Source organism: Camelus bactrianus, chromosome 6 (assembly GCF_048773025.1).
Source record: "Camelus bactrianus isolate YW-2024 breed Bactrian camel chromosome 6, ASM4877302v1, whole genome shotgun sequence".
NCBI lineage: Eukaryota > Metazoa > Chordata > Mammalia > Artiodactyla > Camelidae > Camelus > Camelus bactrianus.
The window spans coordinates 2,766,775-2,791,417 of record NC_133544.1 but is presented as its reverse complement, the minus strand read 5'-3'; the positions used below and the strand labels follow the sequence as shown (position 1 = coordinate 2,791,417).

At 47.9% G+C, this 24,643-nt stretch overlaps 1 protein-coding gene across 1 annotated transcript in view; it reads left to right on the top strand.

Moving 5' to 3' along the window:
- The window catches only part of RCOR1 (REST corepressor 1), a 106,808-nt gene extending 85,088 nt beyond the window's left edge, over positions 1 to 21,720 (top strand). The window contains exons 4-12 of the mRNA XM_074364984.1: positions 146 to 198; positions 1,623 to 1,784; positions 2,460 to 2,578; positions 4,836 to 4,914; positions 7,855 to 8,049; positions 13,416 to 13,493; positions 13,730 to 13,787; positions 14,394 to 14,623; positions 17,627 to 21,720. Coding sequence (XP_074221085.1) covers positions 146 to 198; positions 1,623 to 1,784; positions 2,460 to 2,578; positions 4,836 to 4,914; positions 7,855 to 8,049; positions 13,416 to 13,493; positions 13,730 to 13,787; positions 14,394 to 14,623; positions 17,627 to 17,668 — 1,016 coding nt within the window. The 3' untranslated portion in view covers positions 17,669 to 21,720. The remainder of the gene's footprint in view (positions 1 to 145; positions 199 to 1,622; positions 1,785 to 2,459; positions 2,579 to 4,835; positions 4,915 to 7,854; positions 8,050 to 13,415; positions 13,494 to 13,729; positions 13,788 to 14,393; positions 14,624 to 17,626) is intronic.
- Positions 21,721 to 24,643: the final 2,923 nt, after the last annotated feature.

The following is a 24,643-nucleotide window of genomic DNA, read 5'->3' as shown; positions in this document are numbered from 1 at the left end:
TTCTGTTCTGTTGCTCTCCGTTCTTCATTTTCATTCCTGTGCGTGGCAGGCCGGAAGTGTGTGCACACGTACCCACCTCAGTATCAGTCCTGGTGCCTGTGGCCTGACCTCAGTTTGTTTACTGGCCTCTTGTCTTGTTTTTCAGTGGATGAATATATCGCCATTGCTAAAGAGAAGCATGGGTACAACATGGAACAGGTAATGACATGGTTTTCTTTTGGTTAAAAATGGGTTTTTATAGCTAACCTGTTAAATTTTTTTTGTTCTCTGTATTGGGTAGCGTTGTTTCGTCATTAGCAACTTTTTGGTTGTTACTAGCAGTCCTATACAAGGCTCTGGTCCCCTTTCTACGGCTTGAGATGAGGAGTGGAGGACACTTTGATCTGAAAGGCATCCATGTGTTCCTGCAAGTCTGCAGTGCTGAGGGCGGCAGTGGCCCTTAGGAGCTGGATACTTGGGCGTGATGCTTTCTCATCTGAATATGTGATTTGCTTGTCATCCTTGTCGTTGTGTGGTGGTTTTTCCCGAGTCATGTTGTTAAGCTCAAACCTACAGTGTTCTCAGTCAGTTCCAGGTTACAAAATTTGACTAAGGTTTTCTTTCAAAAGTTGTTTACAGCCAATTAATGGAAAATCTGCAAAATTAAATTTTCTCCGCAAGTGTGATGATATCTTACTTCAGCCTTATTTCTAACTACGGGTTTTAAGATAATCACATTCGTTGGATTAGTGCTGCTTCCCTTTGCACTGATCTAGATTTTACAGCCTGTAAGTTGCCACAATTTCTTACTTCGCCTAATGACTGAGGGTACCGCTGTTTAGATTGCATAGACTTGGGCCCTTTCTTCCAGCCTTGCCCTTACCTTTCATTGTTCGACGCTGGCAGAACTGTTGGGAAAGCCAGTTAACAGTAAGGGAGCTTCAGAATGTTTCCAGGGAAGAAATGTTTGCTGCTCCTTCTCCAGACCGTGATCATAAGCTTCAGAAGGCTGCTCAGGAAATCAGTTTTTTATTCTATTTGGAAAGTGTGAATATTATTGGGTGATTGCTAAATACATTTGTATGAATTTTTAAGGATTTTGGTCTTCAGAATTATGATCATTTCTACTTTAAAACTGTAATACAGAGAGTTTTCTCAGGAAAGTATTCCTAAAACTCTCTCTGGTTTCTAATTCATTCCTCACCCACTTGTATGTTTTTTCCTTTCTGAACTGGGGGAAAAAACTCTTGATATCTGAATTTTGGGGGCAAGACAGTAGCAGTTGCATGCTTTTGTGTGTTCCTCCCTCCTTCATACACAGTGACCCTAGAGCGTGACCCTTTATGAGAACAGGCTCTCGAGCCACACTCACTGCTGCTCCCGTTTATGAGTGCTGTGACTGCTGGCGAGTTGCTTCCCTTCTCAGGGCCTCTCTGTGTTCCAGCTTGAGAAGTGAGAGCAATGGAACTTAACCCCCTGGCGCCTGAGATAAATGAGTTAGTGTACAGAAGGGCACATATCAGCGTCTGCCACTTCTGTTTGTCTGGGTGGGGAGTGCACGCTCTTCTTCTGCCAGCCTCACTTCCATTTTAATGTTTGGTTCACGTTGTTGGTCGAAAATCTCACTGATACTATTTTTCTAGGCTCTTGGGATGCTCTTTTGGCATAAGCATAATATTGAAAAATCATTGGCTGATTTGCCCAACTTTACCCCCTTCCCAGATGAGTGGACTGTGGAAGATAAAGTCTTGTTTGAGCAAGCCTTTAGTTTTCATGGGAAAACTTTCCATAGAATTCAACAAATGGTAAGTAGATGAGCTCTCCCCTGCCAGCTCCCCTCGCCCACCTTCCCTGAGGACTAGGGCTACCATCCAGAAGCACGAATGTCCCCATCTTTAATAAAGCTCCCTTTAGAAGCAGCAGCTCACTACGTGCTGTTGGGTGGATGAGAGGCTTCCGATTCCAGGAGTGAAGCGTGTCCTAGCACCCCCAGCTATCAAGCTGGGACTCAGCACTGCCCCCCCCATCCCTCTTGTTTGGACTCCCCAGCTTATTCTCATAGAAAGGTTCTTAGATGCTTACTTGGCGAGGTGGAGTGCCACACGGCCCCGTCTGCCTGGGAAGGGTTGCTGTCTTATTACACTCTACAGAGCTGTTTGCTGGACTCCTATCGTGATGGCTTGTTGATGGTTACATTAGTGCTAAAGTCAATTTTTTAAAAATAACCTAGAAGTGATGTGAGAACTTCTAGTTGTGTCAGAGAAAACCCTGATTCATCTTAAACTGACTTTGCAGTCTTTCATGGTTAAGTTTCACTTACAGTCAGACTTCAGTAATTTGAAAATGGATCAGTGAGTGTTCTATGAATTCAGAGAAAATAGCTGTGACGTGTGATGTTTCTGAATATATGGTGTTCCTTCTGTAAACACGTGTGATTTTAAAGGTTAGCTTTAAATCTAAACCAGTTATTTTTGATTTAGCTTCCTGATAAGTCTATAGCGAGCCTGGTGAAATTTTACTACTCCTGGAAGAAGACAAGGACCAAAACCAGCGTGATGGACCGCCACGCTCGGAAACAGAAGCGGGAGCGGGAGGAGAGGTCAGTGCGTGCCAGGTGTTGGCTCGGCGCCCCGGGGCTTCCGGGGGCTGCTGGGTGGGTGCAGGGCGGAAAGGTAGGGGGACCGGGCTCCCCAGGACCTTCCTGCTGGAACCAGAGCTTCACAACAGCCTTCAGCTAAATGTTCACGAGCTGTGTTAATGCTTGAGCGTCATGCTCTTCATGTGCCTGTTCTCAGCGCTCCTCCTGCAGCCAGCGCACTTGGCTGTGAGGGGGTGGGCTTCCCCACACGTTCTTTGTGCCCCTTCAGGGGGTCTCCTGTTAATAAGAAGGGACCTGTCGTTTCCTAGTTGGAATTTATCTGGTGTGCTCATGCAGGATTCAGTTGTCGTGTTTTCATGTTTGTTGTGTTAAAAGATGAGCGTACAGTTTAGATTTCCTTGTCCCCTTTCTTGACATCTGTTTTATGATTTCTTAGTGAGGAGGTTAGTTTTAAGGGTAGCTCATTCTCGCCGTCGCTCCCTCAGCCTTGCACAGGGTAGTGGGAGTGGCCACGACCTCGCTCGCAGAAGTGGGTTCTGGTCTCAGCCCGAGGGTCTGCTGATAGACTCACAGGCAGGTTGGCTCAGTGCACCTCCTACCCAGGCGTCTGTTTCCTCAACTCTAAAACGAAGACGCTTCAAGTCCAGAAGGCAGCACACAAATACGTGCGTTTTGTGTTAGTGAGAATATGGATGACTTTTACAAATTATATTTCTATAATATATTGTTTTTATAAACTAACAATGCAAAATAAAATGAAGAAAGATAAACTATGTGGTCTCCATAGCCCTGTCTCCGGAGAGTATTTTATGATTTCAAATGAAAGCAGGTGACATGTGGGGATAGCTTCAGAACTGAGTATGACTTCTGGAGAGCTCAGTCTTGGGGCACAAGTGTGAGATGAGAGTGATGCCGAGAACATCTCCAAAGCTCTTCCCAGCTTTGAGACTCTGTGAGGGTGCTGACCTTGGCACCTCTGCATGGGTTTCGGTCTGCAGCACATGCAACTAGTGGATCTATTTATGGGCCAGTGCTCTTTGTAACCAGAGCAAAGGAGCGAACTCTGCTGAATTTGTTTTTAGTGTTGCAGCAACTTGATTAAAATTTTTTATTTCCATTATGTGTTAGGTCTGGTTGACTGTTTATAAAGTCTGTTATTACAAACAGGTGCAGTTGACTAAGCTGAAATCAGAATTAAATTTAAAAAAAACTGAGGGCTTGTTACCCTTGAGGGTGAACTGCCGAGAGCATCGGCTGATGTGCCTCTGTTCCCACTGCCCATGTGCTTTTCTTTGCATCCTTCCCTCTAGGGTGCCAAGGAGGGCCACACTGGCCACAGCAGTGCCACCTGTGAGATTGTTATCCTCCCAGCGGACCTGCCTGTGGAAGCAGGGGCAGGGACTAGAGAGATCTCCCAACCCCAGCCTTTTTCCTCAGCCAGAACTTCTGACCACCGTGGTCCTTGGGGTGGGTGGGGAGAAGGGGTCGCTCAGAGAGTGGAGTCCCCTGGGGCACTCCTGAGACAGGAGGTGTTGACGTTTGAACTTGAGTGTTTTCTGCTCCCAGTGCTTAGCTGGTCAGCTGTGGGCACACTGGGGCAGGCTGCTTGACCTGCGTGAGCTCTTGTGTTCCTACCACAGAGCCCCACCTGCCACAGAGCCCCCTTTAAAATTAGAAATACCGCATGGAAGGATATAAAAACAAAAGCATTTGAAGCGCAATATCAATATGAGTGTTCTTTTCTTAATTAACTTAATTTGAAATACCAGTTATCCAGGCCACCAAAAAGCCTGTCCTGTTCTCAGGCCTGTATAGTTGTCAGTAGACAGATGAGACTTGAAAATGAATTTTTACTTGTTGGTGAATTGATCCCCAGTGCAGTGGGTCTTTATTCTCAGTTATGTTGGTGATCTTGCCCTGGTCCTCCGCTAGATAATTACGGAGACATGAGGTAAATGTCTTAAATTTGATATTTCAGTTGAGAGTTGAGAGAAAACACTTTACAGATACAAAGAGAAAGGTTCTAGGCCTGAGGTGGGACTTGGATACCTATTTTAGTAGCTTTTTTAATCATTTAGACTAAAAGAACTATGGAGTTGGTATTTTATTTGAATTATAAAAATGTTTTTATCTCAGCAGTCTGAAAATGTACTAATTTTACGTTAAATGTGTCATTAAGTCAGTTTATTGCTTGTATTTGTGTACTAAATAGAACCAGTACAAAATAATCTTTCAGTAACTTGTTCTTATCTTCCAGTGAGGATGAACTTGAAGAAACAAATGGAAATAACCCCATTGACATTGAGATTGATCAAAACAAGGAAAGCAAAAAGGAGGTATTTTTTTCCCTAGTACTGTTAAGGCAAATAAATTTTATTACTAGTTTCATAAGTAAAACACTCCTCATTCTGCTTAATGTATGAAATGCTGTGTACAAGGCATTGAGGTGTGGCTTTTAAAACAACACTGACTTTGCTTTACAGAACTTCAAATTTGCTTGTCAGGAAATACAAGTGAAGGAAGCCTTGAAGGGGAAAACAGCAGTCAGGAGGAGCGGCTTTGCCTGGGGTGGCAGTGCCCACGCTTTACCTCCAGGGTTGCAGCGCTCACTGCCTTCTCTCCTGCCGCTCACGCTCACTCTGTAGGTTAGAAACCCGCCCGGGAGGGCCAGGCTCGAGCTCAGCTCCTCCTCTTGGCCCTGGTGGGCTCCTTCCTGCTGTGGGCGCCGGGGCCTGCACTCCTGGGTCCGAGGTGGCTGCAGGGGCTGACGGACATGTCCTCTGGTCACTGAAACAGCAGCATAGGCCATGTGAGGGTGAGCCGCACACACAGTGAAAATTTAATCTCTCATGTTTTAAAAATTATTATGCCAGAGGTTTCCAGTCTCTGGATTCATGGAGTCTGCGAACCCTGCGTGTATATGACTTTTTATCTTTTTGGTATATTTATAACATATATTTATTATGAACTGTCTGCTGAGAGCAGTGGGGTGTCTGGATGATCTTAGCCTTTTGAGATGGGGTCGTAGTCTTGGATTATTGTGCCCACTCAAACATTGGGTAAAGCATATGCGGGGTCCCCGCGGAACCGCCGAGGAATGCCGGGGCTCTGTGGCCCACTGGGAAACCCCCGCAGCACAGAACTGCCTGCATCAGGTCCCTGATGGATACACATCGCACCTGAAGGAAAGAGGTCCTTAGCCTATCCAGTGCCCGTCAGCCCCTCAGTTCAGGCTGGTGCACTGAATGCCAGCGTGGCTGCGACTTGTGTTCACACGTTTTTCTAAAGGCAGAGTCTTTAGTTTTAGTAAAATCTCAAAGGCTTCTCTATCTCAGAAGAGTCTAAAGTATGAGAACAGCTATTTTAGGAATGGAAAACAAAAAGGACTAGACGTACCTTACTTTAAAATTATACCAATAATATGTGCTTTCTGTAGACAAGTAGGAAATGTAGCTAAATAAAATGATTTGTAGTATCATCTCTCGTAACCACTGTTAACATTTGGGGACTCTTTCCAGATGACCTCTGTAAGTATATATGCCTTTATACATAATTCTGAATCTATACTCTTAAAAAATATTAAATGGGATCTTAATATATAATTTTTATAACCTTTTAAATTTACTCTACCGTGGGGGATATGGTAGAGCACATGCTTAGCACGCACAAGTTCCTGGGTTTAATCCCTAGTACCTCCTCTAAAGATAAATAAATAAACCTAATTATCCCCCTTAAAAAAAAAAACAACCAAACAAAAACAAAACAAATCAATTTACTCTACCATGAGCGTATTTTTATGTCAAATATATTTGTATGCATAGCTGTATGTTATGCCATCATACAGATCTTTCATAACTGAGTTAATTAATCTTACACAGGTTTTTACAGACTTCTCCCCCTTGGCTTTTGCTGTTATAAATAATGCTGAAATGCTGGTCTTATAACTACATATTTGTGCACTTAACTTTTTTCATTAGAATTAATTTCTGGAAGTTGAACTGTGTCAAAGTGTTCTAGATATAATTTTAAGGCTTCTTTTGGTATGATCAGTTTTATCAAGTAGGAAGCCAGTAATTCTTTCTGGATAATTCATATGAGTGCCCAAATAACAAGACCGTTTTAAGGATTAGCTAAATTAGATTGTTTGGGAAATCAGATTGCACCTGCAGTGTTTAGTAAGCTTCGTTGTGATGCATTGTTACTTATTAGGTTCTTCAGTGGAATGTTTTAAATGAAAGAGAAGAGGCTTGAATTTATTTTAATTTCTGTAATTCTTAGGTATATAGCACAATATCTGATTTAAACAGAAAATGGTTGAATATTAGTTTCTTTATGAATCAAATTGTTACTGAAACAGACACATGGTCAGTAGGTGGTCCTCACTAATATTATCGAGCATAGTTTATTGCCTATTAATATTTTTATGTGTTGTTCATTACCACTTGTTCAAGAGCTTATTGCTGCCATCATAGTTTGCATGGTCTTTTTACCTCAGTCTTTTAAAATATGAAGTAAAAAGCCTGAACATATTTTCAGCTTTATCAGCAAATGTTAATACACTAACACGATGAGATTATGAACAATTAACCAAAATTTCTTATTCTTAAAATGGTTACTCTTTCCTTGGCAACATTTTATTGCATTTCATTTCCAAGGGTTTTGATTTTAAAGAAAGCACTTTAAAAAAATGAGCAGCAGTCATGCATTTAAAAATGACAGCACATATTTCTTGAAGCAAGTTACACAGTTGTCCTAAAAGTTGTGTCATCAAATAAAGTGTATCAAAAAGTCATGGTTTCATATTGAAGTTTATGTTTTTATAAATGTCTGTAAAGCTTTAACTGGATCTTTATACATGTGCTGAATCGTGTTTCTCTTTTCTTTCTGTGGCCGTGTGTCTGTCTACATTGTTAGGGACTGTTAGAATAAAGTAACTCCTTATTCATACACATGAAGCTCACTGGAAGGGAATACAGATTGTTTTTCTTCTGTATTACTGCAGGAAGCTGGGAGTGCTTATTGTCAGAGGCTTCTAGGACCAGGATGTATCTGCAGGAAGGAAATGGCATCCACTTTAAAGGGTTCATTTAGCAAAGTGCAGTGGCCAGTGATCTTGTCTGTTAACCGTGTATTCGAGTCTGTAGGTGGTAACTGTGGTGCAGTGTGGTGTTTGTCTTAGATTGTTTGGAGCTGTGTTAAGAAAATATGCTTAGTACTGTTCATTTGGCATTTTAATGGTTTTAGTTTCTCATTTATCAAATATGTGTATCGTGCAGGTGCCCCCTACTGAGACAGTTCCTCAGATCAAAAAAGAGAAGCATAGTACACAAGCCAAAAACAGAGCAAAGAGGAAACCTCCAAAAGGAATGTTTCTTTCTCAGGAGGATGTAGAGGCTGTTTCTGCCAACGCCACTGCTGCTGCCACAGTGCTGCGACAGCTGGACATGGAGCTGGTCTCAGTCAAGCGACAGGTACCTGTGAAAGAGCTCACTGGCACTTTGGGCGTGTCTTACCTTCCTGCACGTGGGGCTCTCGTTCCACAGATCTCAGAAGGGCATTCTGTTTCTTAGGAGTTGGACGGGAGGCCTTAATAGGTACTGGCCCACTGACTTTAGGTGGTGTGTATGTGTATGCATCTCAGTATGTTTCCATAATGTGAGCACACGCAGGTGACTGGGTCTGGATCAGGAGGTGGAGCGTTGCCTATAGAGCCCGTGTCCCCCACCCCGGTCACTGCTCCGCTGGAGAAGTGTGTCATTGCCGCACACACGTGCTTGTGCCCCTCTCGTCCCTTACCTGCCTTCTCCGAGGATGTGGCCACTGTTCTGACTTTTAAAGCCATACACTATTTGTATCCATTTTTGGAGTTTATCTAAGCATAACAATAAAGGGTATGTGTGTGTCTGTGTGTGTTTTGTGTCTGGCTTTTATTCGGCACGTGAGACCCATCCATGGAATTCCGAGCCACAGCTCTTGCTCTCTCTCGTTGATGTATGAATACACGGCAGATCCTCCGTTTCACTTTTACTGGACGTCCAGGCTGTTTCCCATTTCTGACTGTTACACATGGTGTTGACGTGAACGTTCTTCTGTATGACTCTTGGTGCATGGTGTGTGCATTTTTGTGGGGTACTTACCTGAGAGTGCGACTGCTGGGCTATAGAACATGCCTATATCCAGCATTAGAAAACAATGCCAGACAGGGTTCCAAAGCGGCCCTGCCAGCTGATGAGTTGTGGTTGAGCTACATCAGGCCTTCCTAACTGTAGCACTGTGGGCGTTTGGGGCTGGATAGTTCTTTGTTTGGTGGGGAGGGGTGAACTGTGTTCTGTGTGTTGTATGATGTTTAGCTGCATCTCTGGCCTTTACCCACCAGCAGCATCTTCGCCCACCATTCTGGAATTGTGGGTGGGGTGTGGGGAAATTCTGTTTCCACGTTCTGAGGCCTTCCTTCCTTTTCACTCTTTGAAGTGTCTTTTCAGGAGAAATTCTTAATTTTAAGGTGGTCCGGTTTCTCATTCTTGCCTTTTGTAGTTTGTGCTCTGTGAGTCTGTTCAGAACCTCCCCTAAAGTCGTGACAATGCTCTCACACATCACTTGTGCTCTGAGTCTGTTCAGAACCTCCCCTAAAGTCCTGACGACGCTCTCACACATCACTTAACTGTAGCTTTGCCTTTTACCTCCTGATCTTCAGTCAGCCTGGCAGTGTTTTCCTTTGTGTGTGGTTACGTGTAGGGTCAGACTTCTTTTCATATAGATATCTCATTAACCAGGGACTGTTTATTCACAGACTAGCCTTTCCCTGTTGCGGAGGTGGGACCTTTAGTTCTGGTGTCCGTTGTCCGTTACATGTATGGGTCAGGTTTGGAGCCCTCGGGTGCCTTTGGCCTGTTTCTTCGCCAGCGCCACGCGGGCTTAGTTGCACCTAGGCTGTGAATCTAGGTAGCTGATGGTATAACTCCTCCAGGGCTGTCTTGGCTGTTCCTGGCCTTTGTATTTCCATATGAAACTTAGAATCACTTTCTCAATTTCCAGAAAAACAGTTCTGCTAGAATTTTGATTGGGATTGTATTTACTCAACAGATCAAAATGGAGAACGAACATTTTCAGATCCATGAACATGATACATCCCCTGAGGTCTTTAATTTCTTCCAGTGTTCTGTTGTTTCTGCAAACACGTCTTGTACTTCCTTTATTCCTCGATGTTTGCTACTTGTTTGGTGCTCTTGTAAAGAATACTGTTTTTAAAATTAACCCTTTCCTAGTTATTTGTGCCTGGTATGAGAAGTGGGTCATCATTGCAACCTGATTTTGCAGAGTGCGTGTAAACTGACCAGTCGGCTCAGGGGCTCAGTGCTGTTCTTTCTCTGGTCATCACGCCCCCCTCCCAAATTCAAGGGGAATTGTGGACTGGTGGTTTCCTTGTAATTTTTGCTGCTTTTGGTTTGTTGATCTTGGTGGTTCCCTTGAAAGGTGGTTTCCTGGACGATAGGGGAAACTGGGGACTGAGGCCCATCTGTCCCCGCGGAGGCCGCGGTGCAGACCAGGACCCAGCAGGCCCTGTGGACTCGGCGGTTGGCTTCTGGTCCTGGCCGCCGGCACAGCTGCATTCTAATCTTAGGACAATCACTTAACCTTCCTGGGCCTCTTTTCAGATGAGGAGATTAATCCTCGCCTGCCTGGTCTTATAGGATGCGTGCGGGAGCCCTGCCGGCAGGAGCGCTCTGCTGGGGCCTGGTCCTTTTCACCCTCCTCTGCTCCCCCGCCAAGCGCATGCCCCGCGCCTGCTGCTGGGGGCGGTACGTGGCGGGAGAGATGCTTTCTTCCCTGAGGGGTTGGACTCTGCAGTGTGGCAGGTAGAGAGCCTGTGGTGTTCAGAGCAGGGTCGAGAGCAGAGATTTGTTGTTTGAAGGTAGCTGTTGAGGAGAGATGGCCTGGAGCCCGGCTTTCTAGGTCGTTACTCCCGCAGCCTCTTAGGGCTGCTGCCAGCAGCGCTCCTGGCGGCTGATCACATGTGGATGTTTCCTCCGGGGCCCCGGCGGGGCAGTGTGTCAGGGAAGTGTCCATCTGACCCACAGCAGCTTAAACAGTGAAGGATTTATTTTTATCAAATAGCAAGAAATTCCAGCATGAGAGGCTGCTGGTGTCACTTTGTCTGTCAAGTGATGCCCTCAGGGTTTCCCTGCTAGTTCCAGGCTCCTAGGCTTTTCCCCTTGCCTGTGGCCTCATGTTGGAAGCCACAGGAGCCATTCTGCCACCTTTGCATCTGCAGTCAGGGCAGTGAGCGGAGGGCACGGAGGCGGAGCTGGCCCTCTGTCCCTTTTAGCAGGAAGAGCTTTCCCCTGACCATGAGCTTCTAACTGTGCCAGAGCAGCCCGGCTCCTCCTAGCCCCGAGGGAGGCCCAGCCGCTGTCGGAGGCCTGGGAGACGGGGCTGGGAGCAGTTTCTGCGGGGCCAGCCAGCAGGCCGCACCTGCCGCAGTGGTCTTTCTGAGCAGACCCAGTGAAAGGCCTGACAGCAGAGGAGTCACTGACGCTCAGCAGAGGAGAGCAGAGAAGCCATGTTCAACAGGGCGCTCCCGGTGAGCTGCAGGACAAGTCAACTGCTTTTCTAGTTTTTTTTCCTTAAATGCCGATTACTTGGTGTCCTGTTTCTCACCCATCTTGTTGCCACTCTGGCTTCCTTTCCACTGGCATGATGCTGGCCGCTGAGCCCTGTTCTTGTTCTGACTAGTAAAGACTTGGACATTTCTAATTTGGAAAATGACTAGAAGCGGACATGCAGGTAAGTGAGACTTGAGAGCAAACTTCTGGTTCAGAATTCGCGGGTGTTTTGCCTTGTGGCCGTTCATTCAGTCTCTGTGCTTCCATTGACTTAAAGGACAAAATGCTTTTTACACAATCCCAATGCAGGGTGTGTATACACTCTGTTTTGTACCACATGTTATAAATGACCAGCTGGAATGAATAGTCACGTAGTAACAGGAATGCTTGGGGACGTGTAGTGTTCTAGACCCCTGACTTCTGAGAACTTGCTGATTCCGTGTTGGAAGTTTCTAGGCCTAGTTTTGAGCCTATGGAGAGTTCAGGGAACATAATCTGAGTGCCTTGCAATATTTTATGGGTTGTTGGTAACTGAGAACTCTGAGCAGGAGGAGTCCAAGATGCTGCTGTTCTGTATGGTAACCAGCGGCCATGTGTGGTATTTAAATTAAGTTTGGATTAATTAAAATAAAAAAATTTAAAATTTTGATTCCTCAGTTGAATAAACCACGTGTTAAGTGCTTCTTGGCAACACGTGGCTAGTGGCTCCTGTATCAAGCAGCACAGCTTTAGAGTATTTTTATCATCAGAGGGAGTGCTGTTAGGTAATGCTGGTCTGAGCGCTTGGAATTACTTTCCTGAGAACTTATTGTGAGTGAATTTCAAGTATTTTCTGATTTGTGCCTTTTCAAAATAAAGTAAACTACAATTTCACTAAAGCAGGGTCCTGGTTTATGGTTTTACTGTAAATTTTGTGCACGTGTCTGAGATTTTTCTTTTCTGTTTTTATGTTCTGCTGTGGCATCGATTCAGAAAGACTTGGCATAGGCTGCATTTCTGGGGGGCTTTGAGGCCCTCATCAGTGGCCAGCAGGCTCAGTTTCTGGTCTTATGTACTTGGCCACCTGTCCCATAGCATGGAAAATTTTTCCTGCATGCACTCCCCTCCCTTTTAAACCTTCTAGAAGAAGTAAAACATAGGAGGAAAGGATGTGTGCAACTGGAATTCTGTGAAATGTAAATACTTGGAAGTGGAGTTTTTAAGAATTGTGTATCTATAAAAAGTTTTTTTTTAAGACAGAGAATTGTTTAAAAGTGTCCATATGATGGTATCCTTCACCACCATCCCCACTCACCGCCCACCCCCTCCCTACCTCTGAAATTCCTGCCTTTTTCTTCATTCACTTCGTAAGATTTCTGCTTTCAGGGGCACTTTCTGCTCATGAGTGTCTTTGATGGTTGACTTGGGAAAATGAACCTATTCCTCCTCTTGCTTTCTTATTTGCTCAAGTGACTACTAGAAATGAACACTGGCGGAGCCCGAGTCCCCCAGTGCTTGGCACAGGGGCGCCCCTGCGGGAAGGGTCCTCCTCAGCCACCCGGCCTGTTCCCAGTCCTTACGGAATTTGGGAGCGGCCGCGGATTGACTGCGTGCTTGGTGCTGATTGTGTCTTTGTTTTGATTAGGCCAGGGTGGTGAAAGATTAGGTCTGTTGTGTCAAAGCAAGAATGTGGAAAAGATAATTTGGAGAAAATGAAGACGCTACAGGTGCTCAAAATTAGGGTGATGGAAAACTGACATACTGCTTTCTTTTTTCTCCCCTTTAAAGAAGCCTGCAAGGTGGGTGGCTGCCTACCGTAGTGTGTGGCTTAGGCTCTGTGAGACTCGCCCGAGCCCTGTGCCTCTTCTGTCTTCACTCTGCCTTCCCTGCCCAGCCTGGCCCTGGTGGGGGCCAGACATCACCTATCTTGTGTGTCAGACCCCAGACATGCATTCTGTCACTTAGGCGTCACCTGGTAGGAAGTGGAGGAACAGGGTTGTGTACACAGGGCTGTTTTACCACCATCCCTTCCTTCTTGGTTGTGTCGTCCCTTGTCTGGTGCCCTGAGCAAGTCAGCTAAACATCCAGTTAGATGCTCTCGGAGGTGCTGTGGGGACCTCAGACCGTGGCTCCACTGCACGTCAGGGACCTTTCCCTCTTGGTTTTTTGTTTCTTTTGGCTTTCTTAGTTCTGTTTTCTTTTCATACCTTTATACAAGTTTTTCATTTTTAAAATGAAAACCTTCTCTTTCTTAGATTCAGAACATTAAACAGACGAACAGTGCCCTCAAAGAGAAACTTGATGGTGGAATAGAATCATATCGACTTCCAGAGGTAGGATTATGTTAACATCATCTTTGAAGTCATACCCCACACACTTTTATGTGTTTAAGAATTTGCTATCTGTGTAATACATCTGTAATACACATCTCTTAGAAGGAGAAGTATAGGCATAATTTTATAAATCTGGTTGATGTTCAAATTCTGATGCGAGGAGAAGACCCGTTAGCCCTCCTGAGGACACGCTGGTGTCCAGTGCTGCGTGCTAACGCGGCTCCTTTGGCTCCCAGGTCGCTCAGAAGTGCAACGCCCGGTGGACCACGGAGGAGCAGCTTCTCGCCGTGCAAGGTACGCACACAGTCTCTTAGAAGGAGCTGCGGGCCCGTGCTGCTTTTAGGGAAGAGCTAGCCCCGTCCTGCTCCCAGCATGACACCATGTTGAAACGGTCATGGAGGGTTACATTCTTCTCATGGACCTCATTTTAGCCAAATTACTGCATTCCCTTTTGGGCTTTAACTTTTTTCCTTTCCTGTTGTCTCACGAGATTTAAAAATTCATCTGGAAGCCTCAGTGTCTGGAGGTGCGAGTATTTCACGTTAGCAGCTGTTTGTTTGTTGGATTCTGAGTAGTCAGAAAACACAGATTGAGTGCTGGGGTTGTGAGATTGGAGATGTTCTGGCCCTGGGGACCCTGGAAGGGCGAATACAGACTGTCCACAGCCTGGGGTCATAGCTGGCTGACAAGTCACCGTGGGTCATGTGATGAGAAGGGGCAGGCTCGTGGTCAGTCATTGGCACTGAGCTCTCTCCCTCCCACTGGTGCACTGCTCTGAGACAGTGCCTGCTATTAAAAGCCTGTGTTTTCTTACCTGGATAAGGATTAAGTCTCAACTGTGTGTGTGGCTTTGAATTGTTTTTCTCTTGTATTGAAAAAAATGCTTTCTTATATCCTTAGCCATCAGGAAATACGGCCGAGATTTTCAGGCAATCTCAGATGTCATTGGGAACAAATCAGTGGTACAGGTGAAAAACTTTTTTGTAAATTATCGACGCCGCTTCAACATAGATGAAGTTTTGCAAGAATGGGAGGCAGAACATGGGAAAGAAGAAACCAATGGACCCAGTAACCAGAAACCTGTGAAGTCCCCAGATAATCCCATCAAGATGCCTGAAGAGGAAGACGAGGTAAGTTTGAGACCACGTGAGCTCTTCTCTGCCAGGCTGGTGGTCAGCACGCGGGTCCTGACGGCCTTTCTCAGCTGCAGGGACACTTCTGGGTTTCAGCTGTGTCAGTAATGTGACTTTGACCTGTTGTCAGTTTGCTCTAACATGTGTTGTCGGCAGTCAGTTTTGGGACACTACGTGTATTATTCACATTTTAATTCCTGGACAAATTCTTAATTGCGTCCTGGTTTCCTCCAGCCACTGAATATTTCACATTACCAGTATTTTCCTAAGTATAGTAAAGTTCCCGCCGTGAAACATAAAGTTAGAAATGCCTTGAGTATCAGTAAAGTTCAGTCCTGTAAATGTGATGTCGTCTCATTGTGAGGTTAGTGAATTTCCTGGTGGGCCCTCACAGCTGGCGCACCGGGAGCTCCAGGTCTCTCGGCTGTCCAGTTCCAGAGCCCTGCTGCTGGCTGCTCGGGGTTGCCGGGCCTGAGGCTGGCTGGAACCTCAGAATCTCCTGGGTGGCTACGCTGACTTCATCAGCCCAGTTAGCACGGATTAGGGAGGGAGATGACTGAGGCTGCGGGACCCGTCTCCTGCCTCCCTGCTTCCTGTGACAGGGTTGCCGGCCAGGTCCCTGTCTAGCCTGGCCTGCGTGCTCCACAGGGCTGGGCAGGTAAGAGTTAATAGCCGTTCACTTTGCATTTGAATTTGTTCATTGACATGGTGATTTAAGGATTAACTCCCCAAACCGGGCAGGAATGATTTGAAATCACCTCTTTTATATTGTCTGTGCTGTCAGTTTGCTCTAAGCCCCAGTCTGTAGAAGCAGGTCAGGAGGGAGACCCCTGCTGACCGGGGCCTGGGAGTGCCTTGTGAGGAAGACACCCCACCCCCCCCCCGCCAGGCGGGGCTCCGCCAGTCCGCGCAGTGCCTCCGTGCCAGCCTGGAAAAGGGCCTCAGGACACCTGCATCTGTCAGAAGAGTGTTGAAACACACTGATTTTGCTAGAATTAGACTCTTTAGAGCCTTCTACCAGAAAATCTTTGTAGTCAGTGTACAAAATCTGACTATGCCAGTGGTTCCCGGAGTTACACTCGGGCAGGGCCTGCCCAGCCTGCAACCCTGGGATGTGGTAGCATGTTAGCAAGACACAGGGGTTTCCTCTTTCCGCAGTGGTTTTGTCTGAGTGCTGGTTGCCCCTTTAGCAACAAATTAACTTCCCTGAAGTCTTGGACTCAATTTAGGCAGCTTTGAAAAAACAGGATCACTGGGGAAGGAACATTAGAATGTGCAAGAGTGAAAGCTCCCTTCAACATGTGTTTTCCAACTTAAGTCCTAGAAGCAGAAATAATAGGACACTGTGGTCTCCTCTCTCTTCAGATGTAATGAGAGCCCACGCAGGCAGGGTTAGGAGAGAAACAGTGCTGGTATGTTTAGGACCAGGAGTCATCACCACCATGATGCCAACTCTTCGCAGCCACCTTTCTGCATTTTCTTATGCCTGGTTCATTTACTGCCTGAGATAAGCGAGCTAACGTTTCCCCCTTTCTTGTTAGTCCAGAAGGTCCATCCTTGGCGGCCCACTTACCATGTTGCTTGCACATCAGAGCGCCCCTGTACCTTCCTCCCCAGCCTCTGGTAGCAGGGCAGGGGTGCTGACCCCCACCGAGCAGCAGGCCTTCCCATCCCCTGTGTGTCTGTTTACCCAGCCTTCTCTTTGGAAGGAATGGAATTAGCTAACTTAACTTGAATGTATACTCTTTTTATCACCTTGAAAATTTTTTCACTTTTTTAGTCAGTTAACAACTCTTGTCTGTCTGTCTCTCACGCACGCGCGCACACACACGTGCACGCCTGTGTTTCCTTTTCTTTGTCCCTTTCTTTCTGTGCTGCTTACAGCACCAGCCCTCCTGCCCCACCACCCTGGTTTTCTGTTCTTCATATGTTAGTTTGCAGAAGGAAATTAATCTGTAAGGACCAGCTGCTTCTCTGGTCCACCAAGGGCCTAAGGGAATGGGCTAATTGTCTGTTCATCAGAGCTCAGGACTCAGTGTCTTTGTAGTTTCCTCTCGTTTCCCCTGTGGAGTCAGCAGCTCAGAGAGGTGCCTGCTGCGTCCCGCCTGCCCTCGGGTTTTGTGTCACGCAGCGCAGACCGAGGGGGCGCCCTGGTTCTGCTAACCTAGCGGTCTGTCATCCAAGGCCTGTTTCCTTCAGAGCCAGAGAGGGAGAGTAGCCCAAGAGGGTTGAGCTTTTGAGACTCAGCGTCCTCTGGGGTGGCCACGGATGGAGTACAGTGGGAGTCGGGAAGGCACAGTGAGATGCTGAAGATGACTGGATGGGAGGTGAAGACTCTCACCTGAAACTGCAGAATGACTGTACTAGGAAGCCTCCTGGGTTGACTAACAGCAGTTCTCGCAAGTGGGATTTCACCTGAAGACACAGCTGTTCTGTTTGCAGGCTATGGACTCTTAGCTGTTGTTTCCTTGGTAGTGAGACAGCCGGAGGGCAGCAGTGGGCTCTGGGATGCCGGATGACTGTCAGGTTTGGGTCCGGGGGTCAGTCTTGAAAAGTGAGGGGGGTCAAGAAAGGCTATGAAGACCCTGTGATCCCAGGTGTCTCCTGTTCCCCAGCAGGTGTGGGGCAGGTGTGCGGCGTCCCTCCCGCCAGTGCTGCCACACCTGAGCGTTGTCTGCCAGGTGCGGTGCCAGGGTGCCCTTTCAGGGGGTTTTATTTCATCCTGTGAAGTAGGCATCGTTACTGTGTACATTCTGCTGACAAGGAAACTGAAGCTCAGGAAGAAATGATGACTCATCCAAGGACCCGCAGCTGGGAAGTGGCAGGGCCAGGACTGAGCAGAGGCCATGCTCCTGCCCCTCCCTGGGCGCAGCCGCCTCCACCCCGCAGGGGCCCTGCCCTGAGGTGTTTGCAGGACGGGGAGGGGGCCTCCCCACACCCCCTCCCGCTTTCTGCACGTGTTACCTGCTCTCTGATTCTGTTTTCTCCTCCTCCTCTCAGGTTGCTCCTGTTCTTGATGTCAGATACGCATCTGCCTCATGAGAAACTCCGGTAGCTTTGAGCACTTGGTATGGACGACTGTCCAGGATTCAGGTATTACAAGACGTCCCCTAGCCATCTGCATCACATCTTCGTGGACAAGCAGCTATTACCAAAAAAGGCATACACTTCCAGTCCTGTGCTCCATCTGCCTTAATTCTTTGCTCGTCCCTCCACTTTGGCGCCACTCCCCAGAGAGCTCTGCCGCACCTCTCACTCACTCTGCCTGAGTGCTGGGGACTCCCGTGCCTGCAGCCTCCTGCCACTCTGGGGACCTGGGGACCGCCGCCTCGGTCGAAGCGCCTGGGCCCCTTCAGCAGCTTCAGAACAGGTAGTCGACTCCGAAGGCACGACTCCGTTCCTGCATGGCCTGCAATCTCTACTTTGTGCATAGTATCATTTCAGTAACTGACCCTGTTGGCCTTCTAGAGAGTGCCCCTTGTCCTTTTCTGAGGCATCCACCTAAGTGGTGTCATGCTTCTTTGGGAATCAGAGCATATTGGCATCCTGCATTATAACCTCTGTTGTGCCAAACGTCCTGATACAACTCACGTTTCCCTAGATGTAGGTATAATTATGGTTTATAAATTTAGTTGGCTTAAATCTCTTCCTTCCCCCTCTCCGAGTGGTAGAAAGCTCACCCACAGTGACTGTCCTTGGACACTGTAGCTTAAAGGGAACGTGGACCTCAACACTCTGCCTTCAGCTCTCAGCATTGTCATCCCAGGATGGGCGCCACCCCATCTTTTCCTGACCCCCCGCCCCCACCCCCAGCTCCAAGAGATCTGGTCTGTACCACTGTACCTGGTGCTTGTACATTTGGAATTGGTGCCTTCTCCTTTTGGCAACCATGTTATCAGCCCTTTTTTCTGTTTTAGTGTCTTATTTCTTCTTTAAGGTTTATTGCTTGCCAAAGATGACATCATTGAGATTAGGAGACAGGGGAGAACTTGCTGCAGATTCTTGACAGAACACGGATTTTAAACGTCAGGTTAGCGCAGTAATGAAGGTGTTAGAACAGCTGGTGGTGGTTTTATGAAAGCTGTGCATTTGTTCCCCATCCTCTTGGTGTGCCTGGCCTTCCACCTGTCACTCCATGCTGGCCTCTGTCCTTCAGACACTGGTGTGAGCACATGAACGCCACCCTCTCTTCTAACATTACAGTCCAGGACAGAAGTGTCAGTTTATTGGTTCTAGTGAGACCAAGATGGAAAGAAACAATCTCCAAAGTGGTATGTAATGCCTTTGGGTTGGACTGGGAACAAGTAAAAATGTCTAATAAATGTTCTGAAACTTCCAGAATCGCTTCTGTTGTGTTGCCAGACCACCGTGGACTTCCTGAGGGGTTGAGGGCTGTAGACTGTCACACTGCGTTCTCACGTGACCCGGTCCTCACTCCACAGTCAGTTCAGCCTGCACTAAATACGTCAAAGGAGCTTTTGTTGTTGTTTTTTGCATCAATTAAATATTTTTCGTACTTTTAATACCAAAAAGAAAAAGAATGCGGATGCTTTAAGGCATAAACAGGATTCTTAAGAATTTGAAATATGCAATTAAATTTGATGTGTTTTGAATCCCAAGCACCTTGCTTTTTTTTTTTTTTTTCCTCCTTTTTTTGTCTTTTTTGGTTAGCTGATTTTCTCTTTAGGAAGGGTCAGCAAGAAACCTAGATTGTTTGGAATTGTACTTCTTTTCTTAGAAATCTGGAGAAAGGTCATTCAAAAGAATAAGTTGGGACTTGGCCAGTTTTGTCCTGTCCCGGTGCTCGGGCGCCTGCGGGGCGGGGGAGAGCAGGTGAGGAGCAGCACCAGTCACAGTGCACCCCGCTTGACGACACTAGTAACCGCCTCGGGGTCTTGTTTTTGTCCTAAGCCTGCTGCGTAATTGGACACTGGTAGGCAAAACCTGGGGAGGAGGTGGCACAAGTTTGCACGTGGCTCGAAGGGGACCCTAGGCCTGATCTGAAGCTCATCTCCTCACTTCTCCCCCAGACCGCCGTCCCCCTGGCGGGAGCGGTAGGCACTTTGCTGCCGTGGCAGTTCACCGCTTCACCCCCAGGCTGTTTTCCTTAAGAATCAGTCCGTGTGGCAGCGCTTGCAGGCTTGATGCCGGTTCCTGTGCTGCGTGGCAGGCACACCGGCTCTGCCGGGCCTCTGCCTGTGCTGTGCTCTGTCCCCTTCCCTGGTTCCTGGTACCAAGTGGTCTCCAGTCCCGAAGGGTCACTGTGCTGGCACACTTGGGGTCACAGCGGCTGAGTTCTGGCTTCCTCTCCACGGGGAAGGGGCGTGTCGTTTTCCCCGGCCAGAAGGGAAGAAGAGCTGTCTCGGCCTGACCACCACCGGTGTAGTTCCATGCGTAAGGTAGCACTGTGTTTTAAACTGCTTCATTACACTGTCTTTGCGATGACATAAATGCAAGAAGTCACTTAGCTTTAGAAGCTGAGTGATGTGGTCTTATTTAAGGGAAGACCCTTTTTAACATATCAAGACTTGGGTGCATCAGCAGGTTGTGTTGGACGTGTAAGGTCCACAGTGACAGCTGCTTCTGATGCAGTGTCTTCTTAAAAATTATCAATGTGAATGTCATAATTATATATATTTTTTTGTGGAAAATGTCTCCTAAGTATAAGTTATTGTGCAGAATATAGTACCATTGAAGCAAATGATAGTTTAACTTTTAGTTTAGAAATCCTGAAAGATACAAATTGTATTGCATATGCATTAAAAGTTTGTTTTATTTAATTTTATATAGATGTGTGAAGTGTCAGGTAAAAGGTTTTTTCACTTACTCATTTAAACACCTTGTTACTTGAATATTGTGGTGACTGGTCTGAAACAGTGATGGGTTCTGTAAGATGGCTCTTTTAACCAGGAAGCAGCCAGGCCCCAGCCGCGCTGATGAGACGAGTGGCGGCTGCGAGCTGGGTGCTGGGGCGGCCCCGCCCACCCCGGCTGCACCGTTCGGTGCGTTCGTGCCCCCCGGACGCCAGTTCCTCAGGATGGCTCTGGATAGTTTTTAACCTGTCGGACCCTTTGATGGTCATAAACTTCTAATCAAAAAATGAAAAAGAGAAACAGTTGAGTTTTAAGAGCTTTCTGTGGTGGACTAATGAAGCAGTTGTTTTCTGTGTATGTAAAGTTTTCTCAAATATCACACCACTCTGAGTGTGCTCATTGTCACTTTAAATTTCAACTCTGTCCTGTTTTTGTCTTTCTGAATATCAGATGTACTCTTGGTATAACTGCATACCAAAAATAAGCCAACCCGTGCATTACACTAACTGGATCCCTGATCTGTGAGCAAAGGACAGATGGACCAGCTCTGTGAGAGCCTCCGTTCTCTTATCTAGCCTGTTTCTAAATCAAGTGACCCAGGAGTCAAGCTTTTAATATCCAGTGAAATTTTGCCTCAAGTTGATTCAAGGTAGTTAGCTAATTTGAATCTAGTGGTGTTGTGCAATGCTCAAAAACAAATACTCTTTCTGCCACTCCCTGGATCTCTGCGGCTTTTCCTAATTATCGTAAAGCACAATTTGCAGTCACGTGACAGTTGGGAAGGAAGGTCAGTATTGTCTATGCATGTTGTATGGTGAGGAGTGTTTACAGCCGCCTTCTGCTAAGACTAAGGGTTATGCTGGAGTGGATAGGGTTCCATTATGTACACTTACAACTTTGCTAAGTGCTTTTTTAGACTGCTTAAAATTTTTCCAAGATTTTAAAAGATGTATAAGGTTAAGTTTGCAAATATAATGGAAATGCTGTATATCTTTTGAAGTGATAAAAATCCATGTTGGAATTTTAAAGAAAATACGTTGTAATAATGCTGTTGTAAGTAATATTTTAATGTCTCTTTTTGCCTGTTTTCTATTTCAGCACATTCATTGTGAATGTTCATAGCATTATAATTGCTTAGCCATTGAATGATAACATTTGTTAGTAGAGATTGAAAAATTTATTTGTGAAATTCTGCAGAATTCATTTTTCTATTTCCAGTATTTGCTGAAGTTAAATAAAAATTTTCAAGCCATTGATGTAATAAAATATGAAACAAAAGAATTTCTGACCCTCCATTCTCCATCAAAGCAATACCCCACCCCAGCATAAAGTGGGTATTTCCCTGCCCTTTGCACCGGGCCTTGGGGTTCTTAGTGTCTGAACCACCTGGTGGGGGCGCAGCCGGGGCGCTGTCGCCTTTAGCGCCAGCTGAACTACATTGTTATCTTATAATATATATGGTGGTCTTATGGTTGGGGTCAAATTGAAATAATGTGCGTTTGCAGAGTTTGCAGTAGTCGAGGGCTTAAATGGATGGGTTCAGTGAGAGGAATGTTTCCCCATGACTAATTTCTCTCTTAGCTCGACCGGGCTCAGACACCGGGGTGCTGGCCCCCGCACAGCCCCGGACCGTGCAGTGAAGCGGCAGGACCACCGCGCTGGTTGCCTCTGGTCAGCCCCGAGCGGACACAGCCCCAATCTCAGCACCGCCGAGTAACAGGAAGAGCATGTCGGGCGCCCGTGCCGTCCGTCTCTGTGGTCCCTTAGCTGGGATGTAGGGTTTGGTTAGATCATGCTTCTCCGAATCTGGCACTGCCTCCCACTTTTAAAATCCACAGGTGGGTTCGCTCTCTGGGTGCGACTGCATCGTGTAGAGGGGTGTACGTGGCACTTGTTTTGTCGGAGTTCCTTGCCTGGTGGACTCAGTTACAGCACTGTCACCAGAGAGCATGCCCAGTGTTGCTGAAGAGAAGGCCCTGCCCACTTGGACAGGACCTGAGGTGACCCCCAGGACGGGACATTGAAGGCTGGGAGACCTCCACGTGTGCCTTAAGGAAGTGCTTCTAGAACAGAACGGGGGGCGCAGGTGCCCCAGCCTGGACCCTGGGCTCTCTCGCCGGGAGGTGGTCTGCAGGGGTGGGGGACAGACAGGTGGCCGCTGTCTGCTTCTGGACTTCGCTGGGGCAGCACCGAGTGGGCAGCGAAGGCTTGGTCTTTCTAGACTTAGAAGGACAGCAAGCTAAGGGTGAGGGGTTCCGGAGGCGTGGGGGGAAGGGCTCCAGAGACTGGCGTGTGTGTGAGCAGAGGTGGTGAGGGGACAGGAGACAGTCCTGGGTCCCAGATCAGGGAAGCCAGGAGAGCTCAGAGCCTCAGGGTAACGGCAGGTGGGGCGTTGGGCCTCTGGGCTCCGCGGACAGCCCAGCAGCCCATCCCGGACGCCAGCACAGCCCCAGCCTCCTGGACCCGGCGGTGACTGACAGGGAAATGCTCCCTCACAGTTTTCCTGCTGTTCCCCGACCACCTGCCCCCATCCTCTGCCCTGAGGTCATTTTCAGAATCGAACTTTTACCCACAAACCCTCATCACAGGCTCTACTTTCTGGTTGGATTTTGGCCAAGACAACACGCAGGAGTGGGAATTTCTCTGTTCCCGCCAGCCTGTCTCAGGCTTGGTAACTTCTGCAGGGGGAGCCTGAGTGCCCTGGCCAGCCATGCCCACGTGGGAATGCCAGGCCTTTCCCGGCTCCCTGTCCCGGTGCTGTCGGGGAGCCTGCACTGAGAATGCTGCGTGCAGACGCTGGTGCCCCTGGCCCTGTGCTCCTGTGCTCCTGTGCTCCAAGGACCACGCCAGATGCCGACTCTCAGAAGCGTGAGATGTGTGCGCCATGCCGGAGGTCCGTTCCTTCCTTGCCAGCAGGTTTAATGAGACCCTGCTTGTTCCTCTCTGCAGCTGTGTTGTGCCTGGGGTGTCACTAAGGGCCAGACCAGCTCCTGGGGGATCTGGACTTACTCTGGTCCTGGGCTGGGTGGCTGGTCTCCCAGGGCAGCCTGCCAGGTACACTTGCCCACTGGTGCAGGCCTTGCAGCAGCCACTGGCCTTACCCCTCCTTCACCTCTCCCTCCCAGACTGTCACACCTCCTGACTGGGGCTTCTGTCCACACCGGTGGCCTGACAGCTCTCAGTCCTGTGATAGGCTCCCCACCTGTCTGCCAGGACCTCAGGGTGACAGGGCCAAGACTAGGGCCTCCTTCCTGACTCCTGCCTCTTCAGTTCTTTTCCTTGCTGTGTGGCCCTGCTGTGGACTTGCTCACCAAGCTGGAAACATGAGTATCACCTGCTCTGCAGTTCCCCGGCACCACTGCCAGTCACAGTTCCAGCCCTTCCCAGTAACCTGAGCTGATCCTGCAGCCTCCTAACCCATCATGTCCCCCACCTTCCTCACCTCCCAGCCGTAATCAGGGCCCTGTCTTGCTTAAAGCACTCCACTTGCCTTCTAGAAAAACAACCCCTCGTTCTGTCTTAAGCCGTTACATTCCTGCTTCGGGGGCAGCCCTGTGTGCTTTTCTCTGCTGCAGTGCCCCCTTCTGCCGGGCATGGCCCCCAGGGCTCAGCCACACGCTGCCCTCTCTGTGGCGTCCCGATCAGCGCCTCAGGCCTCCACCTGCAGGGGGAGCCATCCTCAGGGCTTCTGCCGCCTGCTCCTCTCTGCTCTCACCTGTAGCACTTACACTGTGAAGAACTGATTTCAGGTTTTCATCCTAAGCAGGTCACCCGTGCACTTGGTGTAAAAGGCGAACGGTGAGACGCAAGCTCCCTGTCCGTGTCCTCTAGCTGGCCAGCGCCCTCCACAGGCAGCCTGCCATCCTGCATGCCCACTTGCACGTGTGCACATGATCATTTTTCCATACAAACAGCGTACAGTGGTTCCTCGGTGTCCATGGGGGATCGGTTGCAGGATCCCCACAGATGCCAAAATCCAAGCATGCTCACGTCCTTGTGAAGTGTGGTACGGGTAGCCTCCACGCCGCGGCCCCCATCCGCCGATTCGGGGGCTGACCCTGCTGTGTGTACTGACCCTACCTGCTTTCCTTTGGCTTGACACTCCAGAGTCTCGGTCTCTCTGCGGCAGCACCTGTGTATAAAGCTGCTTCATTCCTGCCTATCAGCCTCCTGGCGTTCTAGTTACGGTCCTCTAATCGTGACT